This window comes from Tubulanus polymorphus, chromosome 12, assembly GCF_964204645.1.
Source record: "Tubulanus polymorphus chromosome 12, tnTubPoly1.2, whole genome shotgun sequence".
Lineage (NCBI taxonomy): Eukaryota > Metazoa > Nemertea > Palaeonemertea > Tubulaniformes > Tubulanidae > Tubulanus > Tubulanus polymorphus.
In genome coordinates, this window is record NC_134036.1 from 3853470 (window position 1) to 3877278 (window position 23809).

General features: G+C 43.9%; 5 protein-coding genes across 7 annotated transcripts in view; 3 read left to right on the top strand and 2 right to left on the bottom strand.

The window, feature by feature from the left end:
* The window catches only part of LOC141914266 (serine/threonine-protein kinase Nek8-like), a 29841-nt gene extending 21571 nt beyond the window's left edge, over nt 1-8270 (bottom strand). Inside the window, exons 1-6 of the mRNA XM_074805530.1 lie at nt 8121-8270; nt 7557-7660; nt 6568-6693; nt 5883-6024; nt 5174-5302; nt 4561-4686 (exon numbers count right to left, since the gene is read on the bottom strand). Of these exons, the coding sequence (XP_074661631.1) occupies nt 4561-4686; nt 5174-5302; nt 5883-6024; nt 6568-6693; nt 7557-7660; nt 8121-8165 (672 nt within the window). The 5' untranslated portion in view covers nt 8166-8270. The remainder of the gene's footprint in view (nt 1-4560; nt 4687-5173; nt 5303-5882; nt 6025-6567; nt 6694-7556; nt 7661-8120) is intronic.
* On the top strand, nt 627-3273 carry LOC141914141 (cerebellin-2-like). The gene is made up of 4 exons (XM_074805407.1): nt 627-807; nt 890-1006; nt 1602-1870; nt 2573-3273. The coding sequence occupies exons 1-4, from the start codon at nt 627-629 to the stop codon at nt 2753-2755; spliced, it is 750 nt and encodes a 249-aa protein (XP_074661508.1). The 3' UTR covers nt 2756-3273.
* A 226-nt stretch (nt 8271-8496) lies between the features above and the next one.
* LOC141914195 (uncharacterized) lies at nt 8497-13374 on the bottom strand. The gene is made up of 7 exons (XM_074805462.1): nt 13330-13374; nt 12343-12470; nt 10764-11284; nt 10159-10307; nt 9232-9408; nt 8891-8976; nt 8497-8560 (listed from the first exon to the last, which is right to left on the bottom strand). The coding sequence occupies exons 2-7, from the start codon at nt 12465-12467 to the stop codon at nt 8497-8499; spliced, it is 1122 nt and encodes a 373-aa protein (XP_074661563.1). The 5' UTR covers nt 12468-12470; nt 13330-13374.
* Nucleotides 13375-13912: 538 nt separating this feature from the next.
* On the top strand, nt 13913-16955 carry LOC141914267 (ran GTPase-activating protein 1-like). 2 transcript variants are annotated; one of them, XM_074805531.1, is made up of 3 exons: nt 13913-14322; nt 14678-15570; nt 16013-16955. In XM_074805531.1, the coding sequence occupies exons 1-3, from the start codon at nt 14013-14015 to the stop codon at nt 16595-16597; spliced, it is 1788 nt and encodes a 595-aa protein (XP_074661632.1). In that variant the 5' UTR covers nt 13913-14012; the 3' UTR covers nt 16598-16955. The 2 variants fall into 2 exon arrangements, with proteins under 2 accessions (XP_074661632.1, XP_074661633.1); XM_074805532.1 differs by having other exon boundaries at nt 16016-16955.
* Nucleotides 16956-17529: 574 nt separating this feature from the next.
* LOC141914274 (adenosine 5'-monophosphoramidase HINT1-like) lies at nt 17530-23163 on the top strand. Of its 2 annotated transcripts, none has more exons than XM_074805542.1 (3): nt 17530-17689; nt 18184-18288; nt 22828-23163. In XM_074805542.1, the coding sequence occupies exons 1-3, from the start codon at nt 17579-17581 to the stop codon at nt 22990-22992; spliced, it is 381 nt and encodes a 126-aa protein (XP_074661643.1). In that variant the 5' UTR covers nt 17530-17578; the 3' UTR covers nt 22993-23163. The 2 variants fall into 2 exon arrangements, with proteins under 2 accessions (XP_074661643.1, XP_074661644.1); XM_074805543.1 differs by lacking the exon at nt 22828-23163 and adding an exon at nt 19440-22812.
* The last annotated feature ends 646 nt before the right edge of the window (nt 23164-23809 follow it).

The window sequence follows — 23809 nt, forward strand, 5'->3', positions numbered from 1 at the left end:
TGGAATCTGCACTCCCTATACGCAATTCAATACTTTATCAGCCCATTTTCAAGCCCCTGATTTTTCCATGAGATGACACAAAATTTGCTGATGAGTGAATCTGAGAAATTTCTAGGTTTTTTTAAAAATGTTGTTACGGTTCATTCATTTTTCATTGAATCATGTTTTCGGGGTTTTTGGAAAAATTTGTCTAATTCCCTGATTTTCCCTGTTTATCATTATGTTCAAACTTTTGATCGTCCACACTTCGCATGTGTCCAGGACTTCACCCGAGACATTTCTAATTGAAAATGAACTACTAACACCAGACATTCGACATTTTAGCAGCTCACTTTCAATAACCGATTGCCCACAATTACAACAGTGAAAGTCTGAAGGGGGGTTCCAGGCTAAGAAATGATACCTGTATTTCACGAAGAGTAGCTCGTGCAAACCTGGGTACAGAGATGAATTAGTAAAAGAAATTTCTAGATCTTGCAAAATATCTAGAAAAGCAACTGGTATAGCACTGAAATAATGAGATATTTTGGAATCAGTTTAAAGTGTCTTATCACAATTTTTAGTGTTGGAAATCGATTGTCTACAACCGACATATCTGAATCAACTGAGAGACACTGCACGCCAAGATGAAGTTCAGTTTAATGGCGTGTTGGGTGGTGGCGCTGCTGTCCGTAGGAGCCGCCAAAGACGACGGCGGATCGCGGAAATACCGCGCGCGACGCCAGGACGCGCTCGGAGAATTAGACGACGAGGTGCCCAACGATGACGGCCAGTGTAAACCGTGTCAGTGCATGCCGGGACCTGCGGGTAAGATCTCCGGACCGGTATTACCGGACTACGGGCCCCGAGTTACGGTATTTACGGTATAATCTTTTCCTCAATTTTATAGGCGCGCCCGGTCCGATGGGTATGCCCGGAAACCACGGCAACAATGGTAACAACGGAGCCCCGGGCCCGGCCGGGCCACAGGGCAAACCCGGTGAAAAGGGCGAAAAAGGCATGAAAGGTAGGCAAACGAGGAATCGGGTTCGGAGTCAAAATAAACATCCGCACAACTACGGAACTTGGTCCAGAAACAAATTAAATCTATACGACCGTGGAACTGGGTCCAGAGATAGATTTAACCCACACTTCTGTGGAACTGGGTCCAGAGACCAATCAAACCCACACAACTGGGGAACTTGGTCCGCAGATAGATTAATCACACACGACTGTGGAACTGGATCCAGAGTCAAATCAAACCCACACAACTGTGGAACTGGATCCAGAGTCAAATTCAACCAACACAAATGTGGAACTGGATCCAGAGTCAAATCAAACCCACACGACTGTGTAACTGGATCCAGAGACAAATTCAACCAACACAAATGTGGAACTGGATCCAGAAATAGATTAATCACACACGACTGTGGAACTGGATCCAGAGCCCAATCTAACAACACAAATGTGGAACTGGATTCAGTTTTAACCATAAACCGCTTAAACTAAGACCTGTCTCAGCTCATTTGAGTTCTATAACCAATCTAACAACTTCAGACCATGATGTGAGACCACTTTTGAACCTTTAACCGCGCAATCAGCCTTCGATCTTTCGTTCGCAGGCAAAAAGGGACCGAAGGGCGACGCCGGCGAGGCGGCGCCGCGACCGACGAAGGTCGCGTTCTCCGTGCAGCGCAACTCGACGTTCGGCGGACTGACGTACGACTTCACGATCACGTTCGACCACGTCGTGACGAACGAGGGCGGCGCGTTCAGCTCGTACACGTCGTACGTGACGATACCGCGCGCCGGCACGTACGCGTTCTTCATCAACACAACTGGTAACAACGGCAACTCGCTCATCTGGCTGCTCGTTAACGGATCAAAGAAGGTACGTACACGTAAGACACGCGCGCTACTCGGAAAAATATATCACGGTGGCCACTTTTATTTGACTAGTTTTTCCCAGACTATTGCACTTTTATTTGACTAGTTTTTTCCCGACTATTGCACTTTTATTTGACTAGTTTTTCCCCGACTATTCCACTTTTATTTGACTAGTTTAACCCCGACTATTCAACTTTAATTTGACTAGTTTTTCCCCCGACTATTGCACTTTTATTTGAATATTTTTTCCCTGACTTTTCCACTTTTATTTGACTCACTTTTCCCCGACATTTCCCTGGCATGCACGCGTTTGTTTTCCCTGACTTGATCTGCTTAGAATCCGATCAATTAACACAGTCACATACGTATGACATAGACGGAAACTGTTCGATTTTACGCGCGATCTAGCGATTAATTTTCCCTGATTTTTAGCACTTTTACAAAATTCCCCGACCATGCATTTTACAGAAAAGACATTTCCCTGACTTTATCCTGATTTCCAGGCAAGCGGCCACGCTGTAACAGGTTTTCATCAACTGTAGTATTTGCTCATTAACGTTCGAATATCGTTACTAGGTCATTTTCATTTATTTCTCCGATGATTAAGTTTATTCAAAACTTTGAAACTACCAGAAAATAACGTAATAACTGTTAAATCATATAGATTGTGGATTTTGCTAATTTTTTCTATCCGTCTATCGCGCAGGCGTCGGTGTGGGCGTCGTCGAGCAAGTCGAACCCGTATCCGACGGCGAACAATCAGATCATACTGATGCTGCAGCAGGACGACCGCGTGTGGCTGCAGCTGGCCGCCGGCAGCACGATGAACTTCGGCACCAGTCCGTCCGTGTTGACGTTCAACGGATACATACTGTGGACTCTTGATTAGTACGCCGAGTCCACAGTATTCTAGATATTTCCGCTGGATCCAGTTCCGCAGTTCTGAGAACGACTAAAACTGTTTAACTCAAGTCTGGTTTCATTAAATGCACGAGGCCCAGAATTGTACAAACGGGCGGGTTGCGCAGTTGGCGCTTAAGTCTTAAAGCGGTCTTAAATATCTCAAAACCAAAAGTTGTTCCATTGGCTATAGAACTAAGTTGGTCTTAGACCGGTCTTAAGTCTTAGCCGTGTCTATGCAACCAGGGGCCAGTTGCACAGTCGTGACTTAAGTCCAAAAGTGGTCTTAAATCTTAAGACTGGTCTAAAGTTGTTAGATTGGCTATAGATATAGAACAAAGTTGGTCTTAGACCGGTCTTCAGTCTAAGCCGTGACTATGCAACCGGGTTCCGTAGAACTTTGCGAGTTGAGTTCGAATTAAAATCAGTTGATTTTCAACGAGTAAAATCGGCGTCAAATCTCAGAACTGTAGAACTGGGTCGAGCAGCGTTATAAAATAACTGTCTCTTTATATGCTAATGTAACTAATTATCCTAATTGACTATTTTGTGATTTGCGACTGTTTTGTGCCTATACATTCTAAAAATGTTGTTCATCTACAGGGCATATATCCCGTTCGGGAAGTTCCTGCTAAATATGATTCTTTAGCCGATATCTTATAAAATTAGGACAGTTACCGTTAAATAACGCATACGATCTATTCTAATCAACCGATGCCCGAGTCTAAACTATGCATTTTTTTCTATAACCAACCTAACAATTCTCGGAACATACTACAAGCATTTAGATTTACTAATTACTTTGAGGGCCAGCCTGAGCTGATAATTGTTCGATAGTCTTAACGTTGGTCTTAGGATTTTCGAAGACCATTTCTATGTAATATATATATATATATATATATACCGTATATATAACCAGTTGTAGCTTTGTTTCTTCCTTTCATCGATTATATAACGAAACATTTTAGGGACATTTTTTCCTACCCACCTACGTATATTTTGCACTCTTTTTTAACTTAATAAATAAAACTACTGATCGAAAAAAAAAAGTTTTTTTCTATCGACTCAACATTTTTCTCTGTAGTGCTTATCAGTTCAGTGCTGCTGACTAAGCGTAATTAATACTTGAAAGTGCTGGAGATTATTTGAAAACTTTAAGAAAAATTCCACGGCAGTACGTTGTATAACGGGTGTACCACTTTAATGTCTATTTCAACCTGACTTGAGAGCATTCCGGGTGGCCTAGCTCGGTCTGTTTTGGTTGTACATACCTGATAGAAGTCTTATTAGGAACAGAAAGCACTGGCAGCTGACCTAAAATATCGTTTTTGAATCCACTTTAAACTGTATTGAAGGATATCCAAAAAGTCTTTATTGAGAGGGGTTCCTGAGAGAAAAGAGACTCCATGATTTGAAAGTTTAACAATATGTCTCCATGCCTACCAACTGAAGTTTGGTACGTAGGCATGGACACATACTGTTAAACCTGCAAATCATGGAGTCACTTCTTTTCATTTAACCCCTTTCAGTGAAGACTTTTTGGATATCCTTCAATACAGTTTCAAATGGATTAAAAAATGATGATTTAGGTCGACTGCCAGTCCTTTCCGGTCCTATTAAGACCTTTATCAGGTGTGTAGTACCAAAAATTAGCGAGCTAGGCCACCCGGAATGCTCTCAAGTCAGGTTGAAATAGACATTAGTACATCTACACCTAACATCAATACACCGTGATGCGGTGTACGTACTACCTAATGAATAGAGAATTAAAACGCAAAGGATCTCTGCGCCTACCTCCGGCAAGCGATGGTACATGAGCTCGTGGGCGGACGGACGATAGACGGGATCTTTCTGCAGCATGTCTCGAATTAAATCCTTTATCTCCTGCGAGTAGACGTCTTTCACCGGCGCGAACGAACCCTGGCAGAAGAGAAACATCGACGCAATTTAAATACCGACGATCGTGAATTTCCCCTTCTCAAATACTACAAGAGGTAGGAACTGAGAACAGGTAGCATGAGTTTGTACCACGGTGGTGTCTCGTGATGCTATCAAATTCCAGCGAGGGAGGAATGTGGCAGAGTCTCGCGATGCAATTAGGTTCGAATCCCCGCGAGGGAGGAACGTGGCTAAGTCTCACAATGCTATCAGGCTCGAATCCCTGCAAGGGAGGAACATGGCAGAGTCTCACGATGCCATCAGGTTCAAATCCCTGCAAGGGAGGAACATGGCAGAGTCTCACGATGCCATCAGGTTCAAATCCCTGCAAGGGAGGAACATGGCAGAGTCTCGCGATGCCATCAGGTTCAAATCCCTGCGAGGGAGGAATGTGGCAGAGTCTCGCGATGTCATCAGATTCTAATCATTGAGAGGATGGAACGTAGCAGAGTCTAGCCCGATCACTGACCTTCATGATTTTGTTGACTAGAGCGGGAAGATTCGAACCTTCAAACGTTTTCTGTAGACACGCCATCTCGTATAGGATACACCCTAGAGCCCATATATCCGACTTGTCGTTGTACGGTTTGCCTTCGCACTGAATTCGAAAAAAAATACAACAAATCTATGGTTATAATCAATAATATATCAATAATAATAATAAATCCTATTTCCATATGGCGCATATTCTGAAAAATAAAGATTCATTTCGCTTAACGACGTAAAACATTTTGGATTTGTTAGAATTCCTCGATAAAAATAATTCTAGCAAAAACTCGTTTTCGTACCAGATCGAAAAATGGAATCGATTGGACCGCCGCAGTTATTCTTGCGAGAGGAATTCCGTAAAAAAAGGCAAAGGGGCAAAGGCATCCTCGCTTGCCAGGGTTTGTTTGTCTCCTGCTGAAGCTCTAGATTTCTTGGACGGACGGGTTGCCAGTCTATATTTCTAGCCAATCAGAGATGCGCGGTATTAATAGAGCAAATGTGTTGAAGAAAAACAACACATCGGATTGGCTAGATATTTAGACCCAATAAATCATGGACGGTTACACCACTAAGGAACTGCGACCAGGGTTTGTGTAGACGTGAGCTTCGGCGGAAGGCAATCAAACCCTGGTAAGTGAGGATAGAGCAAAGGTCGAAATAGAGATATTATCATCGTTAATCAAACTCACCATTTCGGGGCTGATGTAGTACGGCGTACCGAGCACGGTGTTCGCGCCGCGGTTTACCGTGGTCATCATTTTCGAAATTCCGAAATCGCCCATTTTCACGACGCCCTCCTTCGTCAGGAAAACGTTTGCCGTTTTCAAGTCCCTGAACGAGATAACGAACGTAACAATTTGTAATTTGTGGTTGGCTTCTATCCCATAACAGGGGTCCAGATACATCCTAACAATCGGCTTTCAACACATTTTTCACAAGTAAAAAAAAAAATACCACATTTGTAAACATTTTTTCACATAATTTTTCAAGACTTTTCACATTGTTTCGCATAAAATTTCAAGATTTCACACAGATCAATATTTCCAGATTCTCAATTTTTTTCGTATTATTTTTCACGTCGGTACAGGTACAATAACACAAGCAGTTACCGACCACAATCTGGACGGATCGAAATACGTAAGCTTTAACACGGCATGTGTATGAATTCTCAACTCGACAGTATATGGCATGAAAAACAACTGAAACATCGAAAGAGCTTTCTCTAAAAGATTTTCACGCAATTTCATCAGTTTTCGTTTACACAGATCACTCTTCCCCGGAATTTTTAAAAGGACAAAAAATTCCCCAAATTTTCCTCGATTTCCAGATTAGTGCCCCACGCCGTAAAGATCGTAAAAGAAATGAAACTCCGACCTGTGCAGGATGTTGTGTTCGTGTATGTGTCGTATCGCGGCGACCATCTGCTGAAACATCGACAAAATCTGTTTCTCTTCGAGCGGTTTGTCTTGAGCTTGCTGCGCCAGGAATTGACACAACGTCCTACACGCAAATAATGAAAAAGCGAAATACAGTCAGGGTTATAAGATAAAATCCCACTATTTACAGATTAAAAGAATTTAAAAACCAGAATTTATTTATTAAATCTAAAATATTTAAAAGACACGACGTTTCGATCTCACCCTAGAGATCATTGTCAGGTGTGTCACACCTGACGATGATCTCTAGGGTGAGATATTTTAGATTTAATAAATAAATTCTGGTTTTTAAATTCATTTAATCTGTAAATAGTGGGATTTTATCTTATTATCCGTTCACCACGTTTGAGTGTGGTCATCGTTCTACAGTCAGGGTTCTTATCGAGTCAGTTTTTCCCTATTGTTTTTACAGATCAGAGGATCCAAAACCCCAGGGGGTTGGTTGCATAGCAATGGCTTATATTTAAAACCAGTCTAAGACCAATTTAGTTAAACAGCCAATCTGACAACTTAAGACCAGTCTTGCGCGCAACCGAGCCTGATGACCCAGCTGAAAATTCTCTGATAGAATTATGAGATAACCACAGCCAGGGCTGTTTCTACTTGAGCGGTTCCTCGTGCCACTCATCACCAGCAAGAACATCAAGATGACAAAATTTCAAATTACCCGACACTCCCCTTATTTTCAACGAAAGATTCAAATTCCCTACTTTACCCAGCAGAATGTTTTGTAAGAAGGCTGGACCCAGTTCCACAATTCTGAGATAAGATTCGACCCAAAGTAAACACATTGAAAATGAACTAATTTGTCACTCGACTGACAAAACTGTGGCGCTGGATCCCCTTTATAGTTTCATACTAAAAAACAACATCGTAATTTGATGCAATAGAAATGAGCAGGGGATGGGGGAGAGGGCGAGTACGTACCCGCCGTCGGCGTATTCCATCTCGATCATCAAAACTCCGTCCTCCTCGAAACTGTCGTAATAACTGATGATATTCGGGTGATCGAGCAAAGCGAGAACTTTCACCTGAAAAAACAAAAAAAAAATGTCAGAATTCCTAAATTTCCACACAAAGAAACAAAGAACTAAATGTCTTATGTCTGGTGTTTGTAGTTCATTTTCAATTAAAAATGTCTCAGGTGAAACTCTGAACACATGAGAAGTGTGGACAATCAGTTTTTCGAAGTGTGCTGATAAAATGTCTAATGTCCGGTGCGTGAAGTTTATTTTCACTCAAAAATGTCTCAAGTGAAGTTCTAGACACATGTGAAGTGTGGACGATCTGTTTTTGAAAGTTTGCTGATAAAATATCTAATGTTTGTAGTTCATTTTCAATTGAAAATGTCTCAGGTGAAGCACTGAACACATGTGAAATGTGGACGATCAGAAATTCTAAGTATGGTGATAAAGTAGTGAATATCCGAGGGTCCAGACAGCAGCCTGAACCATCATCTAACCACTCGCCGACCACGCACTCATCACTCACCTCGTTCAGCGCGAGTTGCCGTTCGTTGGCGTTCAACTCATGCATGTTGATCTCTTTCAGAATCACCAGCGAGTCGTCGTCTTTCTTGCGGTAGAGCACGGCGGCGCCGTACGCGCCCTTACCGACCGTGCGGATCTTCTCGAACCCGGCCAGCGACTGCTGGTATCGTCCGCTCCAGCCGCGCAGCTGAGTCAAATGGAAATATAACTCGCCGACGTTTCTGAAATAATAAAGTAACCCTCTGATATCTCAGTGTAAGCTAACAGGGTTCCTACAGATCGAAGATTCCTGGATACAACGAAATTTTAGGGAGAGAATTTCAAACTCAAGCAATTTTAAAAGCATTTCATAAGTTCAAAAGCATTTCATAAGGAATCTAGCAGTCGTAGGGTCCACGATGAAGCCATCCTTTGATGTCTCTGTGAATGTTAACAGGGTCCCTACAAATCGATCATTTCTGGATATAAGGAGATTTTAAGGAGAGAATTTCAAACTCAAGCACCTTTAAAAGCATTTCATAAGTTTTCTAAGGAATCTAGCAGTTGTAGGGACCCCGATGAAGCCATCCTTTGATGTCTCTGTGAATGTTAACACGGTCCCTACAGATCGATTATTTCTGGACATAAGGAGATTTTAAGGAGAGAATTTCGAGTTCAAACATTTTTAAAAGCACTTTGTTTAAAAGCTTTTTTAAGGAATCTAGCAGTTGTAGGGACCCTGATGGAGCCATCGTTTGATATTTCCCTGTACTTAAAAGAGTTTTTACTAACATTTTTTTCGCAGCGTCAGCAGACGCGTCGTCGTGTTTGATGCTGATTTCCGGGCCGTGCACGTCTTTAGAGATGTTCACCGGAATCTACAATGTGTAAATATATCCAATTATATATCCATTCAAAATTCATCATAATTCATCAAATTCCCAAAAATCTCGAAACAAAAATATTTTTATAAAAATTCGTAAACATAAGTTTTCCCAATTTGCCAGCAGAACTGTGCAAATCACATAGTAGCGACACCTGGTGGATCCTCACTTTCCACGAAGGGAATCCACCGGATCCGGTGCGGAATCAAATCTAACCGACAAGACTACAATGCGAAGACTACGACTTACGTTAAGGCGCGATTCAAGTTCACGACAGATGGCGCTGCTGTCGGTCGTTTGGGCGACCGAACTGGCGAGGAAATCCACGCGTTTACTGGTCGACGACGGGTCGACGTGGTCTTTTACGAGGGACGCGAGGAAATCGATCAACGTCGAGTTGTCTTTGATCGTGTCTTTCGAGATTATCTGAAATAAGATGAAAATATTTTCGCTGAAAATCTGGTGGGACGGAACTATTGTAAAACTTCCCTTAATGAACACCATTTGCCCGTTCCCAAAATGTTCCTATCTAAAATACATGGATCAGTACCTCTTTATAGTGAACAGTCAAGAAGGTTCATTTGACCTCCCAATAGTAAACAGCTTTGTTTATAGTTGTGGATTTATAGGAGGATTCTAGTGTCACTCACATCCATGACCTGACCCTGCTTATAGCGAACACCTCAGACAGTGAACACTTTTTGCTTGGTCCCACAGACGTTTACCATACCCCCTAGCTTACCCTCTTTAATCTGTTTTAGCGTGTAACCGTTTCTATGTCGATTTTCCTTCAGTTTGTATCACCTTTGATTTAACTTAAATTATTCTCTTTGTTTCTGGATTGTATATTGACTCATAATTTCTGTTGTAACTCAGTATTCCTGAAGATGACTATTAGGATATAGTCGAAACGTTGAATAAACGACTCTCCGGTAACATTTTCGGACTGCTGTTCGTTATTATTGTGGGATTCTCTCTACATCACCATAGAGGGTTTATTTACCGTGTAGCAGTCGGTAGAATATCAGAACTTTCAATGACAAATATACTTATAAAAACAACTTATAAAAAGACTCTTTCCAAAACTATAAGAACCTGAAGCAGTCCTTCCCGGAGACCCAAGGCGACAGAGCGAGACTTAACTTGCCCTCTCCCCCGACGAGCGAGAGACATTACCTGGTCGTCCTTGCCGGAGAGATGTATCGCGTGATTCGTGCCGTGTACGATGAACGCGATGCTGTGAACTTTTTTCGCAGGCGACGGCGACGAGGTCGAGTCGAGTTTCTTTCCGGCGCCGCTTGATGACAACGCTAGACTAACGGCCGCTGAAACATGAGATAAATATTGAGAATTATTACTAGGCCTAACTGATTATAATTTTACTGAGAAATTTTACTCATTTGGTCACTTATGCATTTACGCATGAACAGTGGCAACTTTAATTTTACTTCTTCCCTGACTATTGCGGAAATGCACCTTGTTTTCCCTGACTTGATCTGCTTCCAATATTCCAAGATTCCAATCAATTGTCAAATACATAAATGGAAACTATTCGATTGTACGCGCAATCTAGCAAATTCCCCTAAATTATCGCGGATTTTCAGCTTTTTACAAAATTTCCTACCTTTCCTTAAAGAAAAGGAACTTCTCTGTCTTTTCCTTGATTTTTAGCTTTTATATTACAAAATTCCCTGAAATTTTTAACGAAAAGAAAATTCCCCGACTTTCCCCCCGCCCCACCCCCCCCGATTTCCATAAGCCAGCGACCACCCTAAACATACCTCGAATACTCTCCAGCGACGAACTCTCGTATTTATACTGCACGTGGGCGACGTTCGGCAACAGAGCCGCGTAAATCGCCGTCAAATTCTTAACCTTCGACGAGATAACCACCAACCGCGGATCCGCGTCGGAGTCCGCAACCGCCGACGTCTGCTGATCGGCGGCGCCGGCGTTAGTTTCGACCGCCGATCCGGCCAGTTCGGCGACCGGCTCGACGTCGACGACCGGCATCTCGGGCACGATGACCTCGACGCCGGTGTCGTCGTCGAAGAACGCGCGCGACGACAGTTTCATCTTCGACTGAACGATGAACGACGTGCACGTACGCAACGGCCGGTAGATCTTCAGACGACGCGCGCGCGACGCCGCCGCCACCGGCGACGACTCGCGATCGCCGCACACCGCGTTAGACGTCTCGACGCGCGCGTTTTTACGACTGTTCTGACGAGACGGCGCCGGTTTGCCCGACGCGCCGCTGCCGGGCGGCACTTCGGTAAGGGGATCGTTGCTGTTTTGTCGTCTGCAAAAAAGGGAAACAAGATCAATAATCATCCAGGACCAAGTTCCACAGTCGTCAGTTAGAGTTAACTCTGAGTTAAAGTTAGTTCATTTTCAATGAGTTAGTCTAACCCAGAGTCAGATCTTAACTCAGAAATGTGGAACTGGACCCAGGGTGAACACTCTCATGTGGCTTTTCCCTCCTGAATATTCCCTGACAAGCACGTAGATTTCCCTGACTTGATCTGCTAAGAATCCAATCAATTAACACAGTCAAGAAGACGTAGACTGTTTGAGTTGCTGCGCGATCTAGCATTCTCAGTAAATTTAGGCCTACGTGATTTTTTGCAAAATTCCCAATTCCCTGACTTTTCGAAGAAAAGAAAATTCCCCGACTATTCCCGGATTTCCAGGTTAGTGGCCAACATGTTATCGCTCAGTGGCCTGTACTGGGGTTAATGACGGATTCAAGGCGGGGAAGATGAAGTGTTCTGGTCATTTGAATAATTCAGCATAAGAATTTATGCCGATTCTGAGTTACCCATGATTTGTAACGAAAATTTTGATTAGGCCTAAAATTCCTAAAAATTGTCTCAAAACGCCCAAGACTTCCTAGGGTAAGACCCTCATCAGAGCCTTCAACCCACTCTCCTGAAATAATCAAAAATCATCAACTCTCATTTCCTTCCCCTTCGTTTCTTCATTTCCCTTTCGTTTGTTCCCTGGGTGCTTGCGACAGCGGCCTAAAGGCTTTGCTTGGCCCACACTGAAAGCTAGTGTCCTCTCTCTTTTTATAATTGTGCTTTTTTAAAAAAAAAAATTGTGAATTTTATTGCTTGTTTTCTCTCAACCTGTGTACATAGCCCGTAATGCTTTCTGTGAAATAAATTTGAACTTGAACTTGAACTTGAACAACCGCTGGCTTGCTCGGCTTTATTTACGCCTTGGCTTCGTTTAGGCACCTCTTATGGCGCGAATATGAACTCTACATAAAATTGCCCCCCCCCCATTAAACTGTGATAATCATGTGGCTCTCAGAATTTCGAGGATATATCTTCATCCGAGACGTAACTGGATTACCTCGTTGTATGTTTGTGCCCACGACGAGTGATGTCTTCATCTTTCCATTTTTCGTGATCTTCGGTTGTTGTTTCGGATTTGTGTTTAACGACGTTGCTTCGAGAAGTAAGCTCTGCATCGTCCATAATCTGAAAAAAAAAACGCTTAAAGAAATTAATACCCGTATATCAAGCCAGGGGTGCAAACAACAGACAAACTCTTTAGAAATCAAAGTTGCTGAATGCTCTAACTTCATGTTATCATACTACCATATCACAAGGGCGGATCAAGGATTCCTTGAAATTCGAATGGGCACTTAATCTGAAAGGGTAGATGCGAGGGGTGCAAGCGAAACATTGGTAGGGGTTCTTGTGACCCTCCCACAGAACATTTAGGACAAACAGGGCTTTTTTTGTCCTTATCACTATCAGGACCCATTTGGATTTATTTTTAGTCTTTTCGAAATTTTCTTTGCAAAAAAATTTTTCCAGACTTTTTGGAGGCTGATTCGGATTTTGAAGGGGGTGGACCAGTCCACCCCCCCCCCCCTAAATCCGCCCTTGTATCATATCATATCAAGTTCAGACACTGTTAGGCCAGGAAGCTCTGAGAGAATAATATAGGCCTACTGTCGTACTGAAACTATTTGTGATGAAACAAATGGAAATTCTGTGGTTAAGGCTCAGCAAAGCTTGCAAGCCGCCAAATTTTTTTTCTTGGGACATGGACTGAGGACCCGGAACTCATCAGAATCAGATCACTTCGGACCATCAACCCCCGCCGAAGTCCGCGCGACCCACGACGAAGCCTGATCCAAGCGCAGCTTTGGAAAATATCCTATAGACGAACCTGTGAGCTGATTTTGATATTGTATCAAAAATATCAGATACAACGAGGACCTCTCTTTTTAAATATAAAGAAACTAGAAAGCAAAATAGACTTGTTGTTGGTGGGAATGGTTCTGGTTGGGGGAGCTTTTTGAAAGGGTTTTCAAGAATTTCGACATACTTTACGAGTTCCAACGCCTTCGACGATTTTCTCAGGATGACTGTAGATCAACGGTCGTTCTACACGGCTCCGAAATAATAAAGAGTTTCTCGAATTTTTCTCTCATTTTCATTTCATCTCTTGACAGCACCCCAATAAAATATGGTTGATTGAATTGGATTGGAGAGTCGATTCGAAAATCGGATTTTTTCCGAAAATCGTTTTTTGTCTTCTCCCGAAAAATAAATTTTCTCATTCGCCATTTTAATTCCAATCTATCCGGAATCCGCGTTACGTCCCGAACTGCTTAACCGGACCGTACGAAGCTTAAATATTCACTTTTGAGCAATAAAATCATATTTGTTTTGAATTGGTCTGTGATGAGCCGGATGAAAAGCGTAAACTAATTGACGAAGCATTTTAAACAAAGAATAGCTGAATCTTCGATAAGAAATAAAAAAATCCAATGTTACACGGATTTAATATTTTCTAAACATGTTCTCTCTATTCATACACCCCTTTTAATCCATCGTACCAGTTTCTTTCAAACAGTTCTTTCGCCATCAGTTCGTCTGAGGTCAGAATTCCGCAATTTGCGCCGCCATTGCTCGTATTCGTGCTTCATTTCGAAAATTCGGGCCTCAACAAATAACCCGACGAAATTAGCGCCTAATTTTACTGCATTTTAACCCCAACAGAACAAAATGACGACGACCAACGACGTAGTAGAAAACCTGACCGCTAAGCTGGCGCAGGCCGCCGTCGACGACGAGGAAAAACAAGAAGAAGACCCTCGGAGTACCGAACTCAGTTTCGCCGGTCGGGGTTTGAAATTGAACGAAGAAAAAGACGCCGCCGAAATCGTCGAGGCGATCGAGAAATTCGACCGCGGCAAATTGCTGACGCTTCGACTGGAAGGGAACACTATGGGTATCGAAGCGGCTCGCGCGATCGCCGGGGCGTTAGAGAAACGACCCGAGTTTCGGTGTGCGTTGTGGAGCGACATGTTTACGGGTAGGCCCCCTAGAATTAGAAATTTCTTCGTTTTGTTTTTTATCTTTCAGAGAAAGTCTTGAATGTCATGAATTCTGCAAATTCTGTTGGGGACGTTTTGTCAATTGATTAGATAGACCCTTTGCAACTTGACTCGACGACGCATCCGAGCGAGGTGCCCCGGCCCTCTGGGAAAGCAATCTAGCGTTTTAGCTGTTTGTGTTAAACGCTGAAAACGCTTCGAAAGTCTGTAAAGATAAAGAACTGTTTTTACGTCAGTTTCCGATGGAGACTATTTATTTCAGACCAGGACACGGGATCCCGGGTACGTGTTATAATCATGAACAGGGGCTAAATTCTTGAGTTCTCGTTACAGGTCGCCTGAAGTCCGAAATCCCGATCGCGTTGAAGCACCTCGGCGCGGCGATGACCGCCGCCAACACGCACCTCGTCGAGTTGAACCTCAGCGACAACGCTTTCGGCCCGAACGGCGTTGAAGGTTTCAAAGACCTGCTGAAATCGCCCGTATGCTACACGCTCGAAGAACTCTACCTTAACAACAACGGCCTCGGCATCGCCGGCGGTACCATGTTGGCGCGGAGCCTCGTCGAGTGCCACGAGCGATCGGACGGCGCGTTCGCGCTGCGCGTATTCGTCGCCGGACGCAACCGCCTCGAAAACGACGCCGCCGCCGAGTTGGCGCGCGCGTTCGAACGCATCGGCACGCTCCAGCGCGTTGAGATGCCGCAGAACGGTATCAACGCGCCGGGTATACGCGCGTTGGCGGCGGCGTTCGACGCCAATCGGCGGCTACGCGTCGTCAATCTGAACGACAACACGTTCACGGCGGACGGCGCCCGGTCGATGGCGCGTGTGCTGCCGCACCTCGTCGAACTGGAAACGTTGAATTTCGGCGATTGTTTGACGCGTACCGACGGCGCGCTGGCGCTCGCCGACGCCTTGAAGTCCGGGCTCGTCAAATTACGCGAGATAGTTTTATCCGGTAACGAGATCGGGCAGGCTGGCGGCGTGGCATTGGCCGAGTCGATCGAAAATAAGCCGGCGTTGGAGAAGTTGGATTTGAGCGCGAATTGTTTCGGCGAGGCCGGCGTCGAGCTGGTGACCGGCGTCGTCGAAGCGATGGACCGCGTCGACGTGCTGCAGTCGTTGAGCGACGACGAGGGCACTGACGACGACGATGATGATGAAGATGACGAACCGGATGAAGATCAATCGGAAGATGAGAAAGGTGATGATAATGACGCAACGGTGAGTATTCATAATCCTGATCATTCCAGATAGACGTGAGAATAGGTATTTATTTAACCCTTTCAGTTCGTCATTACACCGCAGTGCGATGTATGATTCGATGATGGAGTACAGTGGTCTCTTTTTACATGTAATAATTAGTTTTTATCTCCATTGAAAGATAGCAGCCCCTGTTAAACAGAAATATTAGTAACTAACGATACATCGCACCATGGTGTCGACGCATCAGAGTGGCATTCCGGTTATACAACACCCTGAATATATAGAATCTTTGAAAATTTCCAATTTAGCTCCAGCGCTTTCGGGAATTGATTAATAGTTAGCACTGAAAGGGTTAAAAATCTAAGAAAATACCCGAAATACTTGAAAACCTAAGAAAAGTGTGAATAAAGTTTCATCCAGATTCTTACAATGAAGATTTTTTCTACGCGTCTCGTTTCAGAAGATCGATAAGAAGGACAACGAATTGAACGACTCGATTCAACAAATCAACGAATCGAATCTGGCACCGCTGACCGTCGCGAACTTCCTGAAATTCCCGACCGCGAAAAAACTAGTCGCGCTCGGTGGCGATGGCGACGAGGCGGTCGCGAAATTCCGCGCCGAACTCGGCGCCGACGAACGGGACGTCGACCGCGTGCTCGGCGTCGCGGTGAAAGTCGCGTCGGTCGCGACCGACGACGACTCGGAGGCGACCCGCGCGGCGACCCGGTGTTTCGACGCGTTGGTGTCGCGTCTGCTGCGTAGTACGGACGACTCGACGGGCGAATCGGCGAAAAACAACGCGGTGATGTCGTTCGCGAACGCGCTGCTCGTGCAGATCGGACTGTTGAAATCGGAGGATAAAACGCACCGCCCCCTGGTGGACATCAGCGGCGTTTTGATCACGCTCGAACACGCCGTGCGGCAGGACTATTTCCCGCGATCGGTGACCGAGATCCTGCGCGTTTTCGTCGGTCGGCCGCATCCGCAGCTGGAAACGGCCGGCGCCGCGCGCGATAAACTACTACAGACATTGTCTAAATAATAATCGTTAATCGAGTAATTATCGGTTAATCGTTTAATCGGGTAATTAATCAGAGGGTGCCGGCGGCCCTTTTAATTTGGACGAAATGCTCGAAGCTCCTTAAACACGTTCGCCGCTGGCTTGATAATACGGTGTCGCCGCCAGTCGTCGTATCGAATTAATGGTTTACCGACATAAACAGTAGCGATTCAGGAGGAGTGTACGGTATATAATTGGAATATGAAAGTGGTGCAGAATTTAGTATTTCCTCCTTTTAAAACTCCTTGAAAATGAACGACCGAAATGAAGGGACCTTGTATCAAGTGTGTTGATGGACCTTGATTTGTTGATGTAACATATGAAATAAAATGATGTATCTCGCGATATTTTTTAACGAATTCTATTGGTTTTCGTTGTTTTTCGATATGTCGTTCGACGTCTATGTTGTTTTGTGTGGGAATTTTTTGGTCGTCTCGAACGGATTGGCTCCCTCCTGCTGATCGAAGCTGTCTTCTTGGGTTGGTTTTACCAGACCCTGGCAAGCGAGGATGTAAAGATGATTCATTTGAAGGGATTAGTTCGAAGTAAAGTTGATTAGGCCAGTATAGTGCTAATTAACCAGCTTGGCGATACGAATTAAATCAAAACTCTATAATGGAGAAGATAAGTATGTATCCAGTTGTTTATCTCCAGTAGGCTACCAGCTTACTAAATTTGATGAAGAACATAATCATAAAATTGTTGCAGCTTTACATATATCTAAGTCTTCATTTCAACATTATCACGGGGTCTTGGTAGTTAGTTACCTAATCGTTGGTGGTAAGCTTTTTATAATCGGATGTGAAAATATCCGATCGTGAAACTAAACCACAGACAGGTTACTGACTAGGGGTCTTGGGTGATTTGATAGTGAAATGATTAACCTCCTAATCTCAGCCTGTAGCGTGCCCAGGGAAGCGAGGTCGGAGGCGATGCGCAGCGTGCACAGGGAAGCGAATAAACATGGCGGACGAAGTAGCCGCATCTCAATGCCCGGATCCGGGAGAAGATACGATTTTCGGCAAGATACTGAGGAAGGAGATCCCGTGCAAGTTAATTTACGAGGACGACAAGGTACGAGTTAGTAGATGCGTGAATTTGGTGGAGCCAGAATTTCGCGTAGTTACCGAGAAAAACGCCTCGAAATGGCCGGTTTTTTATCAAGAGGCCAAAAAAATCAAAAAATGACTGAAAAAATGATGAAGAACAAGACACCACCCCCCAAAATTTTTTTTTGAAAACGGTACGAGGAAGGGTTTTCATCCACTCCAAGGGAGTCTCTACTTTAGTCAACTGAACAATGTAGGCCTAGGAGTAGGACTTTAAAATCTCGAATTTTTCGGACCCCCTCCAAAAAATGTGAAATATATTGAACTAATAAGCAAATTACATCAAAATTCAGCTCAGATTTTCAGTATTGTTTGCGCGATCGAGAGCCTCGCTATTTCAGCAGCCACGGTGTCAAAAAACAATGAATGTTTAGCCTAACTGAATGCAGCCCCTGTAGAATTCCAGCAAATTGAAAACACTACAATTTCAATCTATTCCTCTTGTTTATCATGTTACAGTGCATTGCCTTCCACGACATCAACCCTCAGGCGCCGACGCATTTTTTGGTGATACCCCGTAAACCTATTCGCACTCTGGACGCCGCGACCGAAGAAGATGAACTGGTAAGAACATTTTTCTACCCGCTGCACGTCATTTCGTCATGTTTTTAATAACGGTTTGGACGTGACTCCCCGATTTATTTTGAAGAAAAATGTCCGGGGTTACGTAGGCCCACAGCCACAGGGGCTGGCATTGTCTGTCAGATGTGTTCAGTGCTTCACCTGAGATATTTCCAATTGAAAATGAACTACAAACGCCTGACGTTTTATCAGCCCACTTTCAAAAACTGATCATCCACACTTCACATGTGTTCAGTGCTTCACCTGAGATATTTCCAATTGAAAATGAACTACAAACACCTGACATTTTATCAGCGCACTTTCAAAAACTGATCGTCCATACTTCATATAATGTGTTCAGTATTTCACCTGTGACATTTTCGATAAATATTATTGATATAAACCTAACTTATCGCTAATTGGAAAAGAATACTAACACTAACAGTAGACACTGAACATTTAATCCCTGCTCTTACCAAAAGTGATAGTCCGTGTTGAAGATTTCACCCAGACGGATTATCAATTGAAAATCTCAGACATTGAACGCTCTTCTTGCTGACCTCTCTCCGGCTTCCGACTATTTTGACTCTTTCCAGTTGCTATAGCGCATGTACGCGTAATTCATTAGCACAATAAACAACATTAGGTAGTTAACAACGCAACCTGATTAGCACTTCTACTGCCTCCGCATTTAAAACGCTTCAAATTTCACAAACAGAGAGATACATAGTCCTTGAAATGCTCCACCCCATCGGTTGTAGGCCTATAACGGGTATACGGCTGTAGGGCATGGTGCGGTGTATCGTTAGTTACTAGTATTTCACCAGGTTTGACACGTGCTGCCATTTCAATGTAGAGATAAAAACTAATTAATAATAACGTCAATACACCGCCATGCGGTGCACTAGCAAGTCCATCACCGATTTATTCACCGCACTGCAGTGGACTTGCAAAGTCCATCACCGATTGAAAAATACACTGCACTGCAGTTAACTAGCAAAATTCATCACCGATTTATACACCGCACTGCAGTGTACTTGCTAAGTCCATCACGGATTTATACACCGCACTAAAAGGGTTAAATCTATTTTCCACGTCTGAGTCTAATTATAACAATATCTCTCTTGTTATTAACGTTGTTGTTATTTTTAAAGCTGCTCGGACACGTGTTGTTGGTCGCGCGGACGGTCGCCGCGCAGCAGAACTTGGCGCGCGGCTACCGCGTCACGATCAACAATGGGCATGACGCCGGCCAGGACGTCTACCACATACACGCGCACGTCATGGGCGGACGACAGATGAAATGGCCGCCCGGGTAACGCGCGCGCGGGGCGCGGATTAAAGAAACGAGGACTGCGGCGGTTTCTCGTCGCGTCGTCGTTGGATTTAGCGGAATAGTCGAGAGGTTATCGACATCGAAATTGTAACTTAAAACGCTTAACTTTATGTGCCAGCATCAAGATAATCATGCTGATATGAGGCTGCTGCTGCTGCTGCTACTTTATTGAAACATACATTCTGCCATACGCAGTAAACCTCGTCTCACTCGGACGGCTGGCCAGTTCGAACTTCTGACTTAACCCTTTCAGTGCTGACTAATCAATACCCTATATTGCCGGAGATAATTTGAAAATTTTGAAAAATTCCACCCTAGTGTGTTGAAGAATAAGGGGAATACCACTATAGAGCGCGGTGTATTTCACTATGTTTGACTGGTGCTGCCATCTTTCCAGAGATAAAAACTAATTACTAATTACATCAATACACCGCAATGCGGTGTACTAGCAAAATCCATCACCGATTCATACACCGCACTGCGGTGTAGACGCACTGAAAGGGTTAAGCAAAATCACAATCAAAATCGCAACTATAACGAGATTCATCCTTGAAAAATAATCTATGAAATTGAAGTACGGTCGATTTCGCTTCAGCCTCGTCGGGTATGTTCCGATGTTTTCGAGGATGGATTTCACTTTTTAGTTATGATTCCCCTGCTGTGGCTTTATAGATCAGTCGACCATAAAAGTCCGATGTACATTTTCTTAGCATCAACTCGGTCTTACGTTTACCTTTGGAACTTTTTTCGCCGGTCCGAGTTTGTCCGAGTTAGGCGACGTTTTACGGTATAAACTTAAAATAGAAAAAAAAAAGATTATAACTTCTACAGTAGGTATGTAGGCTATTCTCGTATTGGAAAAATAAGGGGCAATGGTTTAACGAAAATATCGGTATATATGTAAAAAATGTTATATGCTCAAATCTACGCTTTAACCTATGAAAACTTTGCGTTTTGGGTTTGTATTACTTGAATGAACCGATCTGTTTCGGGGATATGATGAAATCGACAACTCTGAAAGTCTGAATACTACATGTTTGATGCGAACTATCGGGCTTAACGAATATGTAACTGTGAGGTTGACTTGTTTCCCAATCAGCGCCAGTCTGGGAGGTTGTATTGATATAAAGTATACAGTCCTGTATATTCAAATGTTAATCGTGGTTGGTAAATGTTTTAGTACGGTAACTAGCGGACTTTGTTGTGTCTTTGTGTCATCCTTGCTTGCCAGTGTTCGACAGCCCGACCTGTGCGCGGGTTTTTACGGGGGTGTACGTCGTCGAACTTCTGGCGTCTGCTGTTCCGGAGCCTCCTCTTCGATGTGTGGTCGTCATTGTTATTATAGTACGGTAGTTGTTGTTATGTCCGTGTAGATGTTGTAGTCGATATCCGATCTCAGGGCATGATTAACAATCGATGTTATTGTGATAGTAGATTTCTATGTTTTCGTCGACATGTTTAATGTTCTCCTGTTCATCTTCTGAACGTTATCGGCGTTACTAACACTGTCTGTCGCTTAACGCGCTAGTTTCCATCTTTTGGCTTATTCTTGTTAACCCATCTCCTCGACCCACCACTCACGGTAGAACGGGTTCTAGGAACTTTCTTTCTTTCCCCCCTCCCGCTTACAGGAGTGGCGTGGCCTAAAGGTTAAGGCGTTGGCTTCTCAATCGAGATGTCCAGTGTTCGAACCCCGGCTATGCTGTAGTGTCCTTAGGCAAGGCATTAATTCACACTTGCTACCGGCTGACGACGCCTGATCGTGATTTGCTGATCGGCGTTGTATCTCCCCAGGGAGAGTAAGACTGCTATGGAATGGTAACAGAAGCTGGGTAATAATAATCAGGTTTGACAGCGCGGCTGAACTTTGTACACAGGTACGTGGAAAGAGGCGCTATACAAATTCGTGTTTTTTATTATTATTTACAGTGTGGCCGAAAAGACACACCTTACCGGTACTTTTCTTCGAATAAATCCGTGTATGAATTTCCACGACGACCGGGGACTGTTTGCGCGTAGTCGTGGTTTAAGACCGAAATTGCTAGATCGGCTATGGAACCGAGATGGTCTTGGAGTGGTCATTAAGTCTCGGTCGCGCAAACCTCCCTAGGCACGTCCTCTCTGTTCGTCGATGTGGCGTTTTTGCGTAATTGTCTAGTCGGCTTTCTTACTCGCGACCTGATAATCGATAGCTTTTTATTCCTTTTTTATAAATGATACATTTATTCTCTAAATTACATTTATTCTCGTACTACATTACTTATTCTAATAGTCATTTACTCTCTACGCTGCGGATGTTACGAAATATTGCAAATTTAGATTTCCTTTTTACGAATAATTACCGGGTATATGATGATATAGGCTGTATGTGATTATTTTATGATAATAAATAAAGAAGCTTTGATGTTGATCAAATCAAGAAAGATAAGACGGTTGCGCTTATTTCTTTTGGCGTCGTAAGCTGCGATCGCAAATGGGGGTGGCAAACATGAAACATCTTGTAACAGGTAGGCCTACATGAATGCGAGCGCCGTAGAAGCTAAGTCCAACAGCCAACTACAGGACATTTACAGGGGACAGTGCCGTTGCGCCAACTTTCGAGCAGAAATCAACATAGAAATACCGATTCAACTTAACGAATACCTTACGTAGATCAAGAGTCGACCAAGGGCCGTTGAGCCACGAAGCAGCCTAGCAGAGGAAGCATCCACGTGATCTGAGTAGACGAGAGTGGACTAGCATGCAGAGAAAGTTATACACGAGTGGAGCAGTCACTCTCTGCGATTGACTAAACACCAATGCCTACCTCGAAAACAATGCACCGCACCTTAACAATTCAGCACTACAGTAAAAGTCCGTTTTAACGCCGCTGTTGGGAACGACGAAGAACGCGGGTTTAAAACGAATTTGACGTTATAAAAAATGGTATTTGCATTGAATTTAATGTGTTGAGATTGCGAAAATTTGTTCTGTGAAAAAAGTCATGGCGTTAAGGAGAGCAAAGGAGAGCATTGGCATTACGAAGGATAACAGCGTTATAACGGACTTTCACTGTATATTTACCACCTTAGTGCACCATCATATACCGAGCACTTTCTTCAGGTTTCTCATTCACCTTCGAATTCGTCTCGTGTGGATTTTTTTTTGTCCCGGTGTCTTCATTTTTTCTTAAAACGGCATTTTTCTTCGGAATTTTCTATTTGCAGCTGTTGGGTCACATGATGATCGCGGCGAAGAAAGTCGCCGCGCAGGAAGGCCTGAACAACGGGTACCGCTTGGTGTTGAATAACGGGCGCGACGGCGCGCAGTCGGTCTACCACGTGCACCTGCACGTTATGGGAGGACGACAGATGAAATGGCCTCCCGGTTAGAGAGAGAGCGAGAAGACGGATGGCAGCGTCGCCTTCTATTCTTATAAACTAAGTCAGCATCAGCGCCGTTAGGAGATGGGAAGAAGTTATCGCTTATTAAATCTACACGAAATGTGCTTTATGAATACATCATGTAAACTTGAAATTGGGAAAATAAATCATTTGATTTGTCGTGAAAATCTGTCATTGTTCGTTGTTTGTTTGGGGAATTTCGTACCACCAGGAATTTGTAAATGGTTGGACAGCTTTTAACTGCCTAGTGGACCTGGTGGATCTTCGCATTTCATTACGTGGAATCCTCACTCGCCACAGTAGTGGTACCGGAGCCCCATCGGAAATACTAATTTGAACATGAAAATAGTGATGGCTTAGATTATGAGTCGACTCATGACGATGATTTAAGTTGGACTTGAATCGATGAACCCTACAGCAACTGGTGGTCCTACAACATAGTTGCGTATTGATATACCTTTCGACAACAGATCCTTGTACACCATGGTACAGCAGTGTCCGATCTAAGCCTGTCTGAGTACGAAATATCAACCGACATGAGGGCTATAGGGTTCGATCTAAGGAATGAAAGCCAATTGCCCGGGGGCAAGCATATCTGAAATTCGCCTGCCCCCTCCAAAAGCTACTTGCCCTACACAGGCAGTCCGATTGGTGGCACTATCATCCGTTGTATCGAGTGGGGAAAAAAGCTTTGTGACATAAAATTGCACTACCCCGGGGGACAAGTGATAACGATTACCTACTCGCCCTGATAAGAATATACTCGTCCCTGGCAATCGGACAAGTGCTTAGATCGGAAGCTGGA